General features: G+C 34.2%; 1 protein-coding gene and 1 pseudogene across 1 annotated transcript; both read left to right on the top strand.

Moving 5' to 3' along the window:
• Window positions 1-809: 809 nt before the first annotated feature.
• On the top strand, window positions 810-10909 carry LOC134274447 (N-acetyl-D-glucosamine kinase-like; the record flags this gene model as incomplete). Its single annotated transcript, XM_062756733.1, has 4 exons — window positions 810-897; window positions 1179-1279; window positions 1553-1631; window positions 10489-10909. Coding segments are annotated over 4 exons (447 nt in total), but the record flags the coding sequence as incomplete, so codon positions are not given.
• LOC134274446 (uncharacterized) lies at window positions 1955-2814 on the top strand (annotated as a pseudogene).
• Window positions 10910-11891: the final 982 nt, after the last annotated feature.

The raw sequence follows: 11891 nt of genomic DNA, 5'->3' as shown, positions 1-11891 counted from the left end.
ATCAAATGACCGAACATGTTGACCACTCTGGAATGTTCAAGAAACTAAATGTTACTAATAATACAAATACAACACATCACACAACAACCGTACCCCTGAAACTTTGTTTATGGGGGCATAAAAATTTAATTTGCTATAAATTTGGAATGGTTAGAGTATCAGCTTTCATGTTTCGTAAGTTTATTCCTTGTGACAAGACCTTCCCTTGGATACTTGTAGTAACCCCAAAAAACTTGACACTGTACCTTAAACATAGAGTTTGACTTTGAAAAACTTTAAACTTGGCAATAAGAATTACACTGTAAATGGTTTGTTGAGGGCTTTCTGTTTCACAAGTGATTTCCGTGTTACAAGAACGTTCTTCGAATACCATCAATTTTGACCTTCCATCTTGGAATTTGACTGACCTTTAAAAAAATTGATTTTGCTATAACATCTGAATACCTGGTGCTAGGGTTTTCAAATCATTTCACAGGTGTATTCCTTGCGACAAGTTAATTTTCTGAAGTACCAATATGTTTGATTTTGCCCTCAGAATTTGTCCTACTTAAAAAAACTTCAGCCTTGACTAACATTCCTAATTGATTGCTTCAAGGGTTTCTTATTTCACAGGTTTATTCCTGCTAATTAGATTTATTTTTTGGAACCAACACTTTTAATCCCTTGACTTTCGAGTTTGACTTGCATTATAGAAACTAAAACCTTCACCATGAGCCACAAAAACATATAATTTTAAGTTTCTGATAAAAATGTATAAAAAGCGTGAAGAGTGATTGATGTATAGAGCTACTGGTATTATTCTTTTACAGATCAGTGATAGAAATGAAATCCTACATTACTTTTATTCCAAGTTTGACAAATCCTACATTGCTGGCTTATGTAAAGAACTTGCTAAAGGTATTCAGTGGATTATATCTTATTCTAAATACCTAACTTCTTTCATATATCAGAAAATCATAGTAGATTTTAAACAGCGGTGAGTGCTATTCAGAGATATACAAATGGTGATATTCTTTGACATTCTAAGTTTATTCTTTGTGTTTGGACAATGCTGTCTGATAAATGTTATTAAAAGCATTCTTGAAAAAAAAAAAATAAACATACTTAAATGAGAATTTGAACTCCTGCCGTGAAATCAAAAGAAAATAAAATGATTTTAATTGCTCATATCTTCTTAGGTGCCAAAGAAAAGAAAGACAAGATATGTCTGGAACTTTTCAAACAAGCTGGGGAAATTTTAGCAGAACACATTCTTGGAGTTGGACCAAGAATTGCAGAGGTAACATCTAGGACTGTTGTTAAACAGAAAACTGTCTAATCCGACACCTGAATAATATGACACACTGTGAATTCTGACCTTGGATTTCTTTCCCATTTTACTATTTTCCATGTTTTTCACACTGCACAATCGGACACCCTGTCTATTCACACACAAAATTTGTCTCCCAGTGCATGTCTGATTAGACAGATTTCACTGATTGTGACCTCAACAGCAACTGAAAAATATTAATTATCAAGTCCCTGGAAATTTTTTATTTTTTTTTCTCCTCAGGAATTACTGAACACACCCAGTGGATTACAGGTTGTCACAGTAGGGTCTGTCTGGAAAAGCTGGGACCTCATGAAGGACGGTAAGTCTAATGTTCAAGAATTGTTTAGAATTGAAAGAAAAATTTAAGGAAATTACATTATTTAGACAAATTTTCTATCTTGTAAAATAAAAGGATTTCAGTTACAACACGGCAATTATTTTATGATGTATGAAAAATATACCCTGACTGTTCTAATTTTCTATCAGGCTTATTTTGTGAGAGCCCTGACAGACAGTTACTTTATTCTATTTATTTCTTTACGTTTTTACTTCGGTATTCTCCGTGTAACTTCGTATCTAAAGAAACTGGTTTTTCATGCACGAGCGATTTAGCGCTCACTATAAATACTTTTACCGGGGAATGTTCAATTAATGCGACGTTCGTTACAAAGAATCGCAGGTTGTAGTAAGTCTTTGGCATGTCAACAGAATCAAGTTCAACTTCTACAAGTAATAGAGATGTTCCTCGAGAACTACGTACAGAGACAAATTCTAATTCCGGCCAGGATTTTGATGTTATTGACGCCGTCAGTTTATTCAACAGCAGGTTAGACACCGCCCTTGAAAAGCAAAAAACTCTCATTCTTTCTGAAATACAAGATAAGCTTAAACCAACAAATAAATTTGAGTTCCGCGGAGAAGGAAACAAAATACAGTTTCAGTTTAATGAGGAGAGATTGCGAGGTTTAGAACTGTTATCTCAAAAACTCATCTCTGGCGATTTCAGCGGTGTCACAGATTTAATTTCCTCCGAGAAAGAGGCCATTCGTCAACGAAACAAGATATTACGAATAGCTGATAAACATGGGTGGGACACGGTTAAGGAGTATGTGGATTCTGATATTGCTGACAATAGCGAGGATGCCGCCAGACTGCGCTCCGCTATTTCAAGAGCCGCCAACAAGAAACGTAAATCTCCTTACGACAGACCCGTTTTCCCTAAAACTTCAGGAGTGTTCGATGGTTTGTCCTCTAGGCAGCTTTTTCTCGGCAGTGCAAAATTCAACTACCGCCAGCAGTTCAACCCTAGATTCATTGCGCCCAGTTCGGCAAATTACAGAAATCCCCTACAAACACAAGTCGCAAACATCGTCTGCCACTACTGTCGACTCCCGGGCCATTTTGCAAGATTCTGCCCGTACACTCAGCAACTCCAGTGCTCAACCCCCCAGGGAACCCAAACAACAGCACTCGTTCCAACATCAACAGAAAACCAGCAATGAAGTTGAGTATGTTAGTCATATATTAGACCATAAATCTGACTTCGATGCAAATTCAGACATTTCAGTTAAAGATCGTTTAAAAAACTCTGTTGAATTTTGGAAGAATGTTATAAAGTCAGACGATTATATTTTAAATGTTATCAAATTTGGCTATAGGATAGAATTTATTATATATCCTGAAGTTGTATGTTTGTCTAACAACAAATCAGCACTGCAGAGCGCCCCTTTTGTTGAAAAGGCCATCTTAGAATTGCTGAGAAAAGAGTTAGTCATTGAATGCTTTGAACCGCCCCATTGTGTAAACCCACTGACCGTTTCAGCTCCATTGAATAAAAAGCCAAGGTTGATTCTTGATCTTAGACACGTCAATGCATGCGTTTTAAAGAGAAAATTCAAATTCGAGGGGTCTTCAGAGGGTCTTAATTTTGCCGAAAAAGGTTTATTTATGATCAAATTTGATTTAACAAGCGGATATCATCATTTAAACATCCATCCAGATTTTTACAAATATTTAGGTTTTTCCTGGAATTTCAATGGTTCAAAGCGTTATTTCGCATTCACAGTCCTACCTTTCGGTCTCAGCAGTGCTGGTTATATTTTTACTAAAGTATTAAGACCATTAGTATTGTATTGGAGAGCAAAAGCATACAGAGTTATAATGTATTTAGACGATGGCTGGGTTTGCGATTCCAAACAAAATTGTAGTTTAATGTCACAGAATATTCAAAAAGATTTATTGCATGCTGGTTTTCTTGTTAAAGCTGACATGAATTCTTAAAAACGCAACATTTTCATCTATGTACGACTTGTTTCATACCAACTATAGCCGTATTCCGCCATATTTCTTTCAGATACATTGTCTCAATGTAACGATATATACCCAAATGCGGTCGTTACACTTGAATGATTTTTTGGCTTGGGTATCGACTTGTGCACATCTCCGATGGTAAAGCATATGAGAACACATGGGGTGATCAAGACATTTCAAAACCACAACAAACAACATAATAATCATATTTCCGAATAATTATTGATTTGAATCAAAAGGAAAAAAATGCAAGTTTGGATGAGAAATTTAGATGCATGAGTACGTATTTTACAGTGCGCCAATTTATGCAGAATAAACTTGAAAGAAAAAGCAGTAAAATCTGCAAACACATTTTGAAATTATATCAATTGAATGGAACAAAACAACCTACGTCTTTGATTTGCAGGTCATAAAGATGCAATTGATGCATATCGAGAAAACGCCTCGAACGCTGTAAACGTACCCATACCTGGAAATAAGGTTACTGCATCGGTTCGAAAATGTGCACAAGTCAAGTGATATACACCCTGAATTCCATTTATTGAAATATGCATCACAAAAAAGAAATAAACTCCATAAAAGCTCAATAGTAAACACACTGTCACTACTCTGTACAGACTAGCACGTCGATACACTTAGTCCTTGCTTATCACATTTTGGTCTGGGATATTATCACACTTGGAAAGAGACGTTTTTTGGAATTTGCGCGGCTGAAAGGGGGTGGGGGGGTTAAAGTATTATAACTGCTGTTCATAAGCTTTAATTGTCTATCTACAAGTAGTTCTAATATACATTCTATACAAAGTCATGTACATAGTCTGCAGTTGGTTTGCGTCGCAAAATTCATTTGTCAACTATAACTGATTATTTTAGAACTAACCTCAAATCTAAACCAAGTAATTTGAGGTACGGTAATTATTTACTTCAAATCTTAAAAGCAATTAACCAGAATACAATTTTTATGTGTACATCTATACGTTCTTTAACACACACAACGGGGGGGGGGGGGGGGCATGCAAAAATAATTGACATGACTGTTATTTAAATATTCTTGGAAGAGAGACATTTCTGCCGAATTCAATTTTGAGATTTTTTTTAAAATATGAGGAATGTAACTGTTTTATGTTGTTACAGAGAGTCTTTCGAGATTTCAGTATCCCTGCCTGATAGTCTAGCTATTTTTTTTTGTACAAAAATAATTTCTTTAGGAGTATTTGAGAGATAATTTTAAGAGCTAGGGTAGGGATAGTTGACACTGGTTGAATACGGATAATTTTTATTAACTCTTTTGTATATTGAACTCTCTCTCTCTTTCTCCCTCTCCTATCCGTGAGGGCAATAATAAGTATAAGGTCCTACGGACCTTGTGCTGTACCATTTATTAAGCCTAAGAACTGATCAAGGATTTTTCTCAGGAGGGATGTCGAAACTTCATAAATTGAATAATAATTTTAATTTGGACAAGAAATTAACCCACACGCCCAAACTGAAATAGAAACTAGAGGTATTGTGAGCAATGAGCTCACCAAATGATACCCCGCCTCTTATATGGTTATAATGGCAAAGTCCATATTTTGCTGTTGTCGCTAAACCCAAAATATGTGTCGAATCAAAAAGCAGGCACGTAGCATCGTATTTGAAAGTGGTGGCCAGGCAGAGAATTTCTTTTCATTACCAGAAAAAGTTGACAAGCCAAAAAAAAAAAAACAAAAAAAAAAAAACACCTTCAATTAACATTTCCTATAGTATAAGTTAGGTCGCGGAAAAAAGTGGGGGGCAACCCCCCCTCCCCCGTTGCTACACCCCTGAAAAGTAAAATAGGAGTTGCACAATGGTAATATGTAATAAACCTAAGATTCTGTGAAAGTTTCATAAAAATTCACCAAGTGGTACAAGATGATTTGCGGATAAGAGATTGGTACCCCAAAGCGTAAGAGACAGACGCACGGACAGACGGACGAACATAACGATTACTATATACCCTCCCACTTTTCAAGCGGGGGATATAATAAACGTGAAATATACATCACAGGAATGGGAACATTGGGAACTTTCTGAAATACCTTCTCAAACGTACGTGTCGAACCTGGACCTGGACAACATGCAGACAAGAGAATTTTTAAAAAGCTAATTGTAGGTAGAATGTGGAATTCTCACGGGGAGTTTGCTCTCTCTTCCTATAAACTTTTTCTAATAATCATCAATTATTTATGTCTAAAGATTTAATTCACATTAAATTCTATTTTCATTATCATTGCACCACAGAATCAAACTCGTTTATTATACCCCTCGCAATAAGTGCGTGAGGTGTAATGTTTTTGACCCGTTAGTAAATTTTTTTTTTTTTTTTTTTGGTCAGCGCAACTTCTCATAAACCACTGCATAGATTTTTGTCGAACTTTGCAGATATTTATAGGAGACAATGTGTGTGTACATTTGCACATCACCAGGAAATTACGAATTCTTTATTTTTTCGGGAATTTCCCCACTTTTACATTTAGATTTTGGCCATATCTTGAATATAGAGATGAGCAGTTTGTCATCGCAATTCTTCATAAACCGCTGCACACAATTTCGTCAAACTTTGCAGATATTTAGGGCACAATGTGTATAGATGAGCATATTACATGGAAATTACGACTCCTTTATTTTTTTCTGGGAATTTCAGCACTTCGACTTTTGGGGGAGCGTGGGGTATGTGAACTTGCTCATTTTTTTTCTTTCATTGAGCATAAAATTATAAATAACTTTAAATCAAATTATATTAGGTCTAATGAAGCCTATACACAGTATTTATTTGATAATAATTAATTTGTTTCAGACGTTTTTCTTAAATTATTTTTATGAGAGTGTTAATATGCATGTTTTATTCCCCCCCCCCCATTTACAGGAAAATATCTTCAAAAGGTGAATGATTCGTATTAATGCATGCTTTATTATAAATTTAATGAAGTTAAACCATGTAATCATAAATTTTATTTACTACATTTACAAACAAGAGTAATGTTTATTTTTGAAAAAAAAAAAATTCAATCAACCCCACTGAGCTTTCAACCTTTGATATTTTCCCTGACCAAATAAAATGATCGGCATGGGCCACGTGTGTCCGAGCATTTTTTACTATTGAGTTAGCAATGGATTACATGACTTCTGAGATGCATTTTTCAATAAAAGTAAAATAGGATAATTCTTTCGACATGTGCACATCCCTGTAACGATAGCAGTATTCAGGTAAAATGTTTTATCACTGCGTTTGACGCGTTTTCTCGACCTGCATGGATTTTTGCTGTACATAAATGTATTATGTGTTAGTGTACTTTTTATATTGCAGCAAATGCATTCAAAAATAATTTAATTCTCGGTATAGTTCTATTTTTTGTTGAATTTTTACTTTTCAAACATGTATTGGTCAGTTTATGGACTTCTAAAAACTATGCTATCGGAGATGTGTACATGTCGACAGCCAGACTGGAAAATCACTCAAGTGAAACAGTTCTACAGGGCTATATATAGCAGGTACAGGTGGCCAAAAATCTTCGATTAAATATGGCGGAATCGAACAAATATGTCGGACAAAGGCGTACAGGAATGTAGTAAGTCGTACAAAGATGAAAACTGATGCCTTTTTAAGAGTTCATGTCAGCTTTAATGAAGCTAAGAGCGTTTGGAACCCAGTGCAAAAGTTAGAGTGGCTCGGTTTTGAGTGGAATTTAGAAGTCGGTTTTATTGGTATCCCTCGATATAAATTAGAGAGTTTGTGTAGCAAGATAAATAAACTTAAAGAAAAACAAAATATTTCTGCTAGAGATCTCGCTTCAGTAGTAGGCAGCATTATTTCTTTTAAGTTTGCACTTGGGCCTGTCTGTCAAATAACAACGAGACAATTGTCAATGCTTATTGCTAACGCATCATGTTGGGATGAAAATATTAATATTTCACTTCCTGCCTGGTGTGAGCTAGAGTTTTGGTTAAAAAATAGCCTATCTATTCCCGCCAGGGTTATTTCCCCATGGTATCGCACACCGGAACGCATTGTTTTTACTGATGCTAGCAATTTTGCAGGCGGTGGTGTTGTTAGATTCGACTAAGAAAGTTTTTCATGTTATGTGGGACGAATCAGAAAGAGTTCAAAGTTCAACTTTTAGAGAACTTAAGACAGTTGAAGTGTTTGTGAAAATTTTTGGTGGTGTTTTAGAAAATAAATTTGTAAAACTATACTCAGACAATCAAAACGTTGTTAGAATTTCGCAGATCGGCAGTATGAATTCGGATTTACAATCTCTTGCTTTTTCTATATATACAAATTGTTTGACAAGAAATATAGATTTTTCTGTAGCTTGGGTTCCACGAGATCAAAACGTAGAAGCAGATTTTGTTAGCAAAGTTTTCGATTTTGACGATTGGGGTATAAGCAATCATATTTTTGTATTTTTCAATAAGGTTTGGGGACCTTACACTTGTGATATTTTTGCGAGTTGCAATAATTACAAAGTGAAAAAATTTTATTCTTTGTTTTGGACCCCTGGAACAAGCGGAGTCGACGCATTTGCGTTCGACTGGTCACAAGATTTGAACTGGATTGTTCCTCCCATTTTTTTGATAGGGAGGTCAATAAAGCATTTATTAAATTGTAGGGCTAAGGGTACCTTAATTGTTCCGAAATGGAAATCAGCAGCTTTTTGGCCTTCTTTGATCGACAAAAACGGAAAATTCTTGTGGTTTGTTAAAGATATAATAGAGTATGAAAAACCGAGGAATTTTTTCATTTCGGGATCTGATAAAAATAGCGTATTTGCTACTCACAAATTTATCAGTAATGTTATAGCATTGAGATTGGATGCTTCGTAATTAAGTCACTGTAACATTATATGTATATGTTCATTAGCATGCTTTGATTGTGAACTATGGACAGATGAGTACACAAAGGTTGACTGCTAACCAGTGTACAATATGCATGCATATTGAAATGAAATGATTGGATGACTGCTATCCAATAAGGAGGACTGTTCTCCTAGATATGACGTATTAACATTGAATTATTTCAATACTAACATAAGATTATGATTTAATATACTTGTACTGAAATTCATATAATTTGATGACTGTTTTCATGGAGGACTGCTCTCCTATATTGAATTTGATGATAAAGTTGCTTGTAAATATGTGTGATATAATATCGTGGCTATTATTGGTTACTGTGCAAATTTGGTTTGAATTTTAATGTGCTTTATTGTTATATATTTCAGACTTTGACGAATTATCAAGGCCAATGGATAAATATTGACAAGTTTAAAGACGATCTTCATTTTAGCGATATAGTGGAGTCTTTGCCGCATATCGTGAGAAATGCAAAAGCTCAGTCAACGAACAAGAAGTACGACATATATTTCTCTAAATTCAGAGATTGGTGTTCGAAGCATTCATTTACGCATCTTCCTGCATCAGTGTCTACTGTCGCTCTTTTTATGGGAGGTTTGGTGCAACAGAGGGTATCAACGTCGGTTCTGGAAGCATATTTCTACAGTATAAGTTGGACTCATGAATTTTCTTCAAATTTGAATCCATGCGAGGACAAGTTCCTGAAACTAGTGCTTGAAGGTGGAAGGCGCATGTTATCAAAACCTATCAGCAAAAAAGAACCAATCACTACAGACATATTACGTAAATTGATGGATTTTTCTTCCAAGGATCCTTCTAATGTGCTGAAATTAAGATCCTTTGTTATGTGTTTATTGGGATTTTCTGGTTTCTTTAGATTCAGTGAATTATCAAATATTCGATTATGTGATATCAAATGGGAAAGTGCTCACATCGAAATTAATATTCCCAGAAGCAAAACGGATATCTACAGGAGAGGAAATTCGGTGATCATCGCAAAAACTGGAAACGATTTGTGCCCCGTGTTTTGGTTAAACAAATACATCGACATGTTAGAGATGGACAAGTCTTCCAATGATTACATGTTTACAGCTGTAAATTTTGTAAAGTCCCTCAATAAATACAAAGCTTCAAATAAATCCAAACCTCTGTCATATACAAGAGCTAGGGAAATATTGTTGTCTTCTTTAAATGAAATTGGCCTTGACAGTTCTAAATATGCTTTACACAGTTTACGTAGCGGCGGAGTTACAGCCGCTGCTAATAATAATGTGTCTGATCGATTGCTTAAAATACATGGTCGGTGGGTCACGGATAAAGCCAAAGATGGTTATATAAAAGACAATCTGGAACATAAAATTCTCGTTTCAATGAATCTTGGTTTATAAAATTTTCATTGCAACTACTGTCCTTTGTTTAATGCGATTTGTAACGAACGCAACAATCCTACAGTATATTCTTTTTCTTTGTTTTTCAATAAATTAGTCAAGAAAATATTTATTTGCGGAGGAGTGAAACGAGGGAGAAAATAAATTTATTTCTTTACGTTTTTACTTCGGTATTCTCCGTGTAACTTCGTATCTAAAGAAACTGGTTTTTCATGCACGAGCGATTTAGCGCTCACTATAAATACTTTTACCGGGGAATGTTCGATTAATGCGACGTTCGTTACAAAGAATCGCAGGTTGTAGTAAGTCTTTGGCTTTCCCTGCCCTCCCAGCCCTTGCATTGTTTATTTTGTAAAATTTTTTGAGTTTGATTTGTATGTTTTGGAATAAAAATGCGATTTGTAACGAACGCAACAATCCTACAGTATATTCTTTTTCTTTGTTTTTCAATAAATTAGTCAAGAAAATATTTATTTGCGGAGGAGTGAAACGAGGGAGAAAATAAGTAGCTATGAAACAAGTGATAAGGGGAATAATTCTTGTAATTTTTCCTGGATGTTTAATTGAATATACACTGTAGAATAGATTAAATTTTTTCAGGTTTTGTGAGTGTTTTAAAGGACAGGAAAAGGAATACCAGAATATCTAAGATAAGTTTACTAGAACTGAAGGAGTCAGCAGCTATAGGAGCTGCCAGTTTGGGGGCCAAGTCAATCAAACTTAGTCTGCCTATCAACTATCAAAACAATGCCTCTCTCTATTTCCAGGCAGAATTTTGAATGACATGACATATTTCAGGCAAAATGATGGTAAAATTCATAGGTTGCATTTTGATGTCTTTTTTTATAGCCAGGGAATATTTCTTTAAATTTCTTTTAAGAAAAGGTCTAATTTAAACAATAAAATGCTTTCGTTGATTGTTAGATGTGAATTAATGTTGCAGCTTTTGTAGAAAAAAAAGCATAACCCACTTAAGTGCAAATTTAATATTATATGCTTGTATAATGTGAAATTTCATATTTATTGTTAAGTCACACATAATACCAATCAAGAACCCCAAAAGACATTTCAACATATGGTATACATGTACACTCAGTCTGATAAATATAGGTTATTGTGATGATTTATTGTATGATTTTTTTATGAAATGATTTTTATAAATATGCAATATTGTATGATCCTCTGTAATTTACTTATAATCCATACGATGTATTGACACATAAGGGTTGACTTCTATATAATAAGCAGATGCCTTTATGATGTATTATTATACATATACATTGTAGAACTAGTTTTTAAGTTCAAATTATGCAGCATTTACTAGTCTATATTGCAAGTAATGTACTTTTGTAGTTTAATTATTTGTTTTACCATGTATGAATACATTCCAGTGTTGTTCATTGCTTTGTTACTGAAATGAAACATGATGTCAAAGTAAAACCATTTGCATTTGGAAAAAAAGGATTTTAAATACTTTTAAAAATACATGTATGATTGATAAAATAATTTAAACATATTAAGGAGTCATTAATTATTCTTTTAATGTATATGGGGTTGTTCCTCACATATCAATTTCTGCAGGTATGTGTACATATTTTCATAATAGACTTACAGTTAACAGTCTATGTAGTATTTATACATACCAATATATGATATGGGACCAAACAGAGCTGAAAATGAGCATGAATACAAATTTAAATATATAGATTACAAAAATTTATTGTACATACATGTAAAAGCTTCATTAACTTTACAATTTTAGTTAATCTTTTGAAGGATCCATTGTTTGAGTTGTTTATGAACAGTGAAAATGTATTTATAATGCAAATATTGTGGTTGGAATTTAAATTTTGTTTTTTTTTTTGGTTAGTTTAAGATGTGCCCCATGTACCAATTTTGGTTTCGGTGAATAATTGAACTTTGAAATAAAAAAGAAATCAGTCCATACAGGCATTAAATTTGACTAATACCAAACAATTTAATTAGAAAAATGCATCTTCAAA

The sequence above is a fragment of the Saccostrea cucullata genome, unplaced genomic scaffold (assembly GCF_032062105.1).
Source record: "Saccostrea cucullata isolate Sc308-1 unplaced genomic scaffold, CSIRO_AGI_Scuc_v1 ctg9666, whole genome shotgun sequence".
NCBI lineage: Eukaryota > Metazoa > Mollusca > Bivalvia > Ostreida > Ostreidae > Saccostrea > Saccostrea cuccullata.
This window is presented reverse-complemented; position numbering and strand designations above follow the sequence as displayed.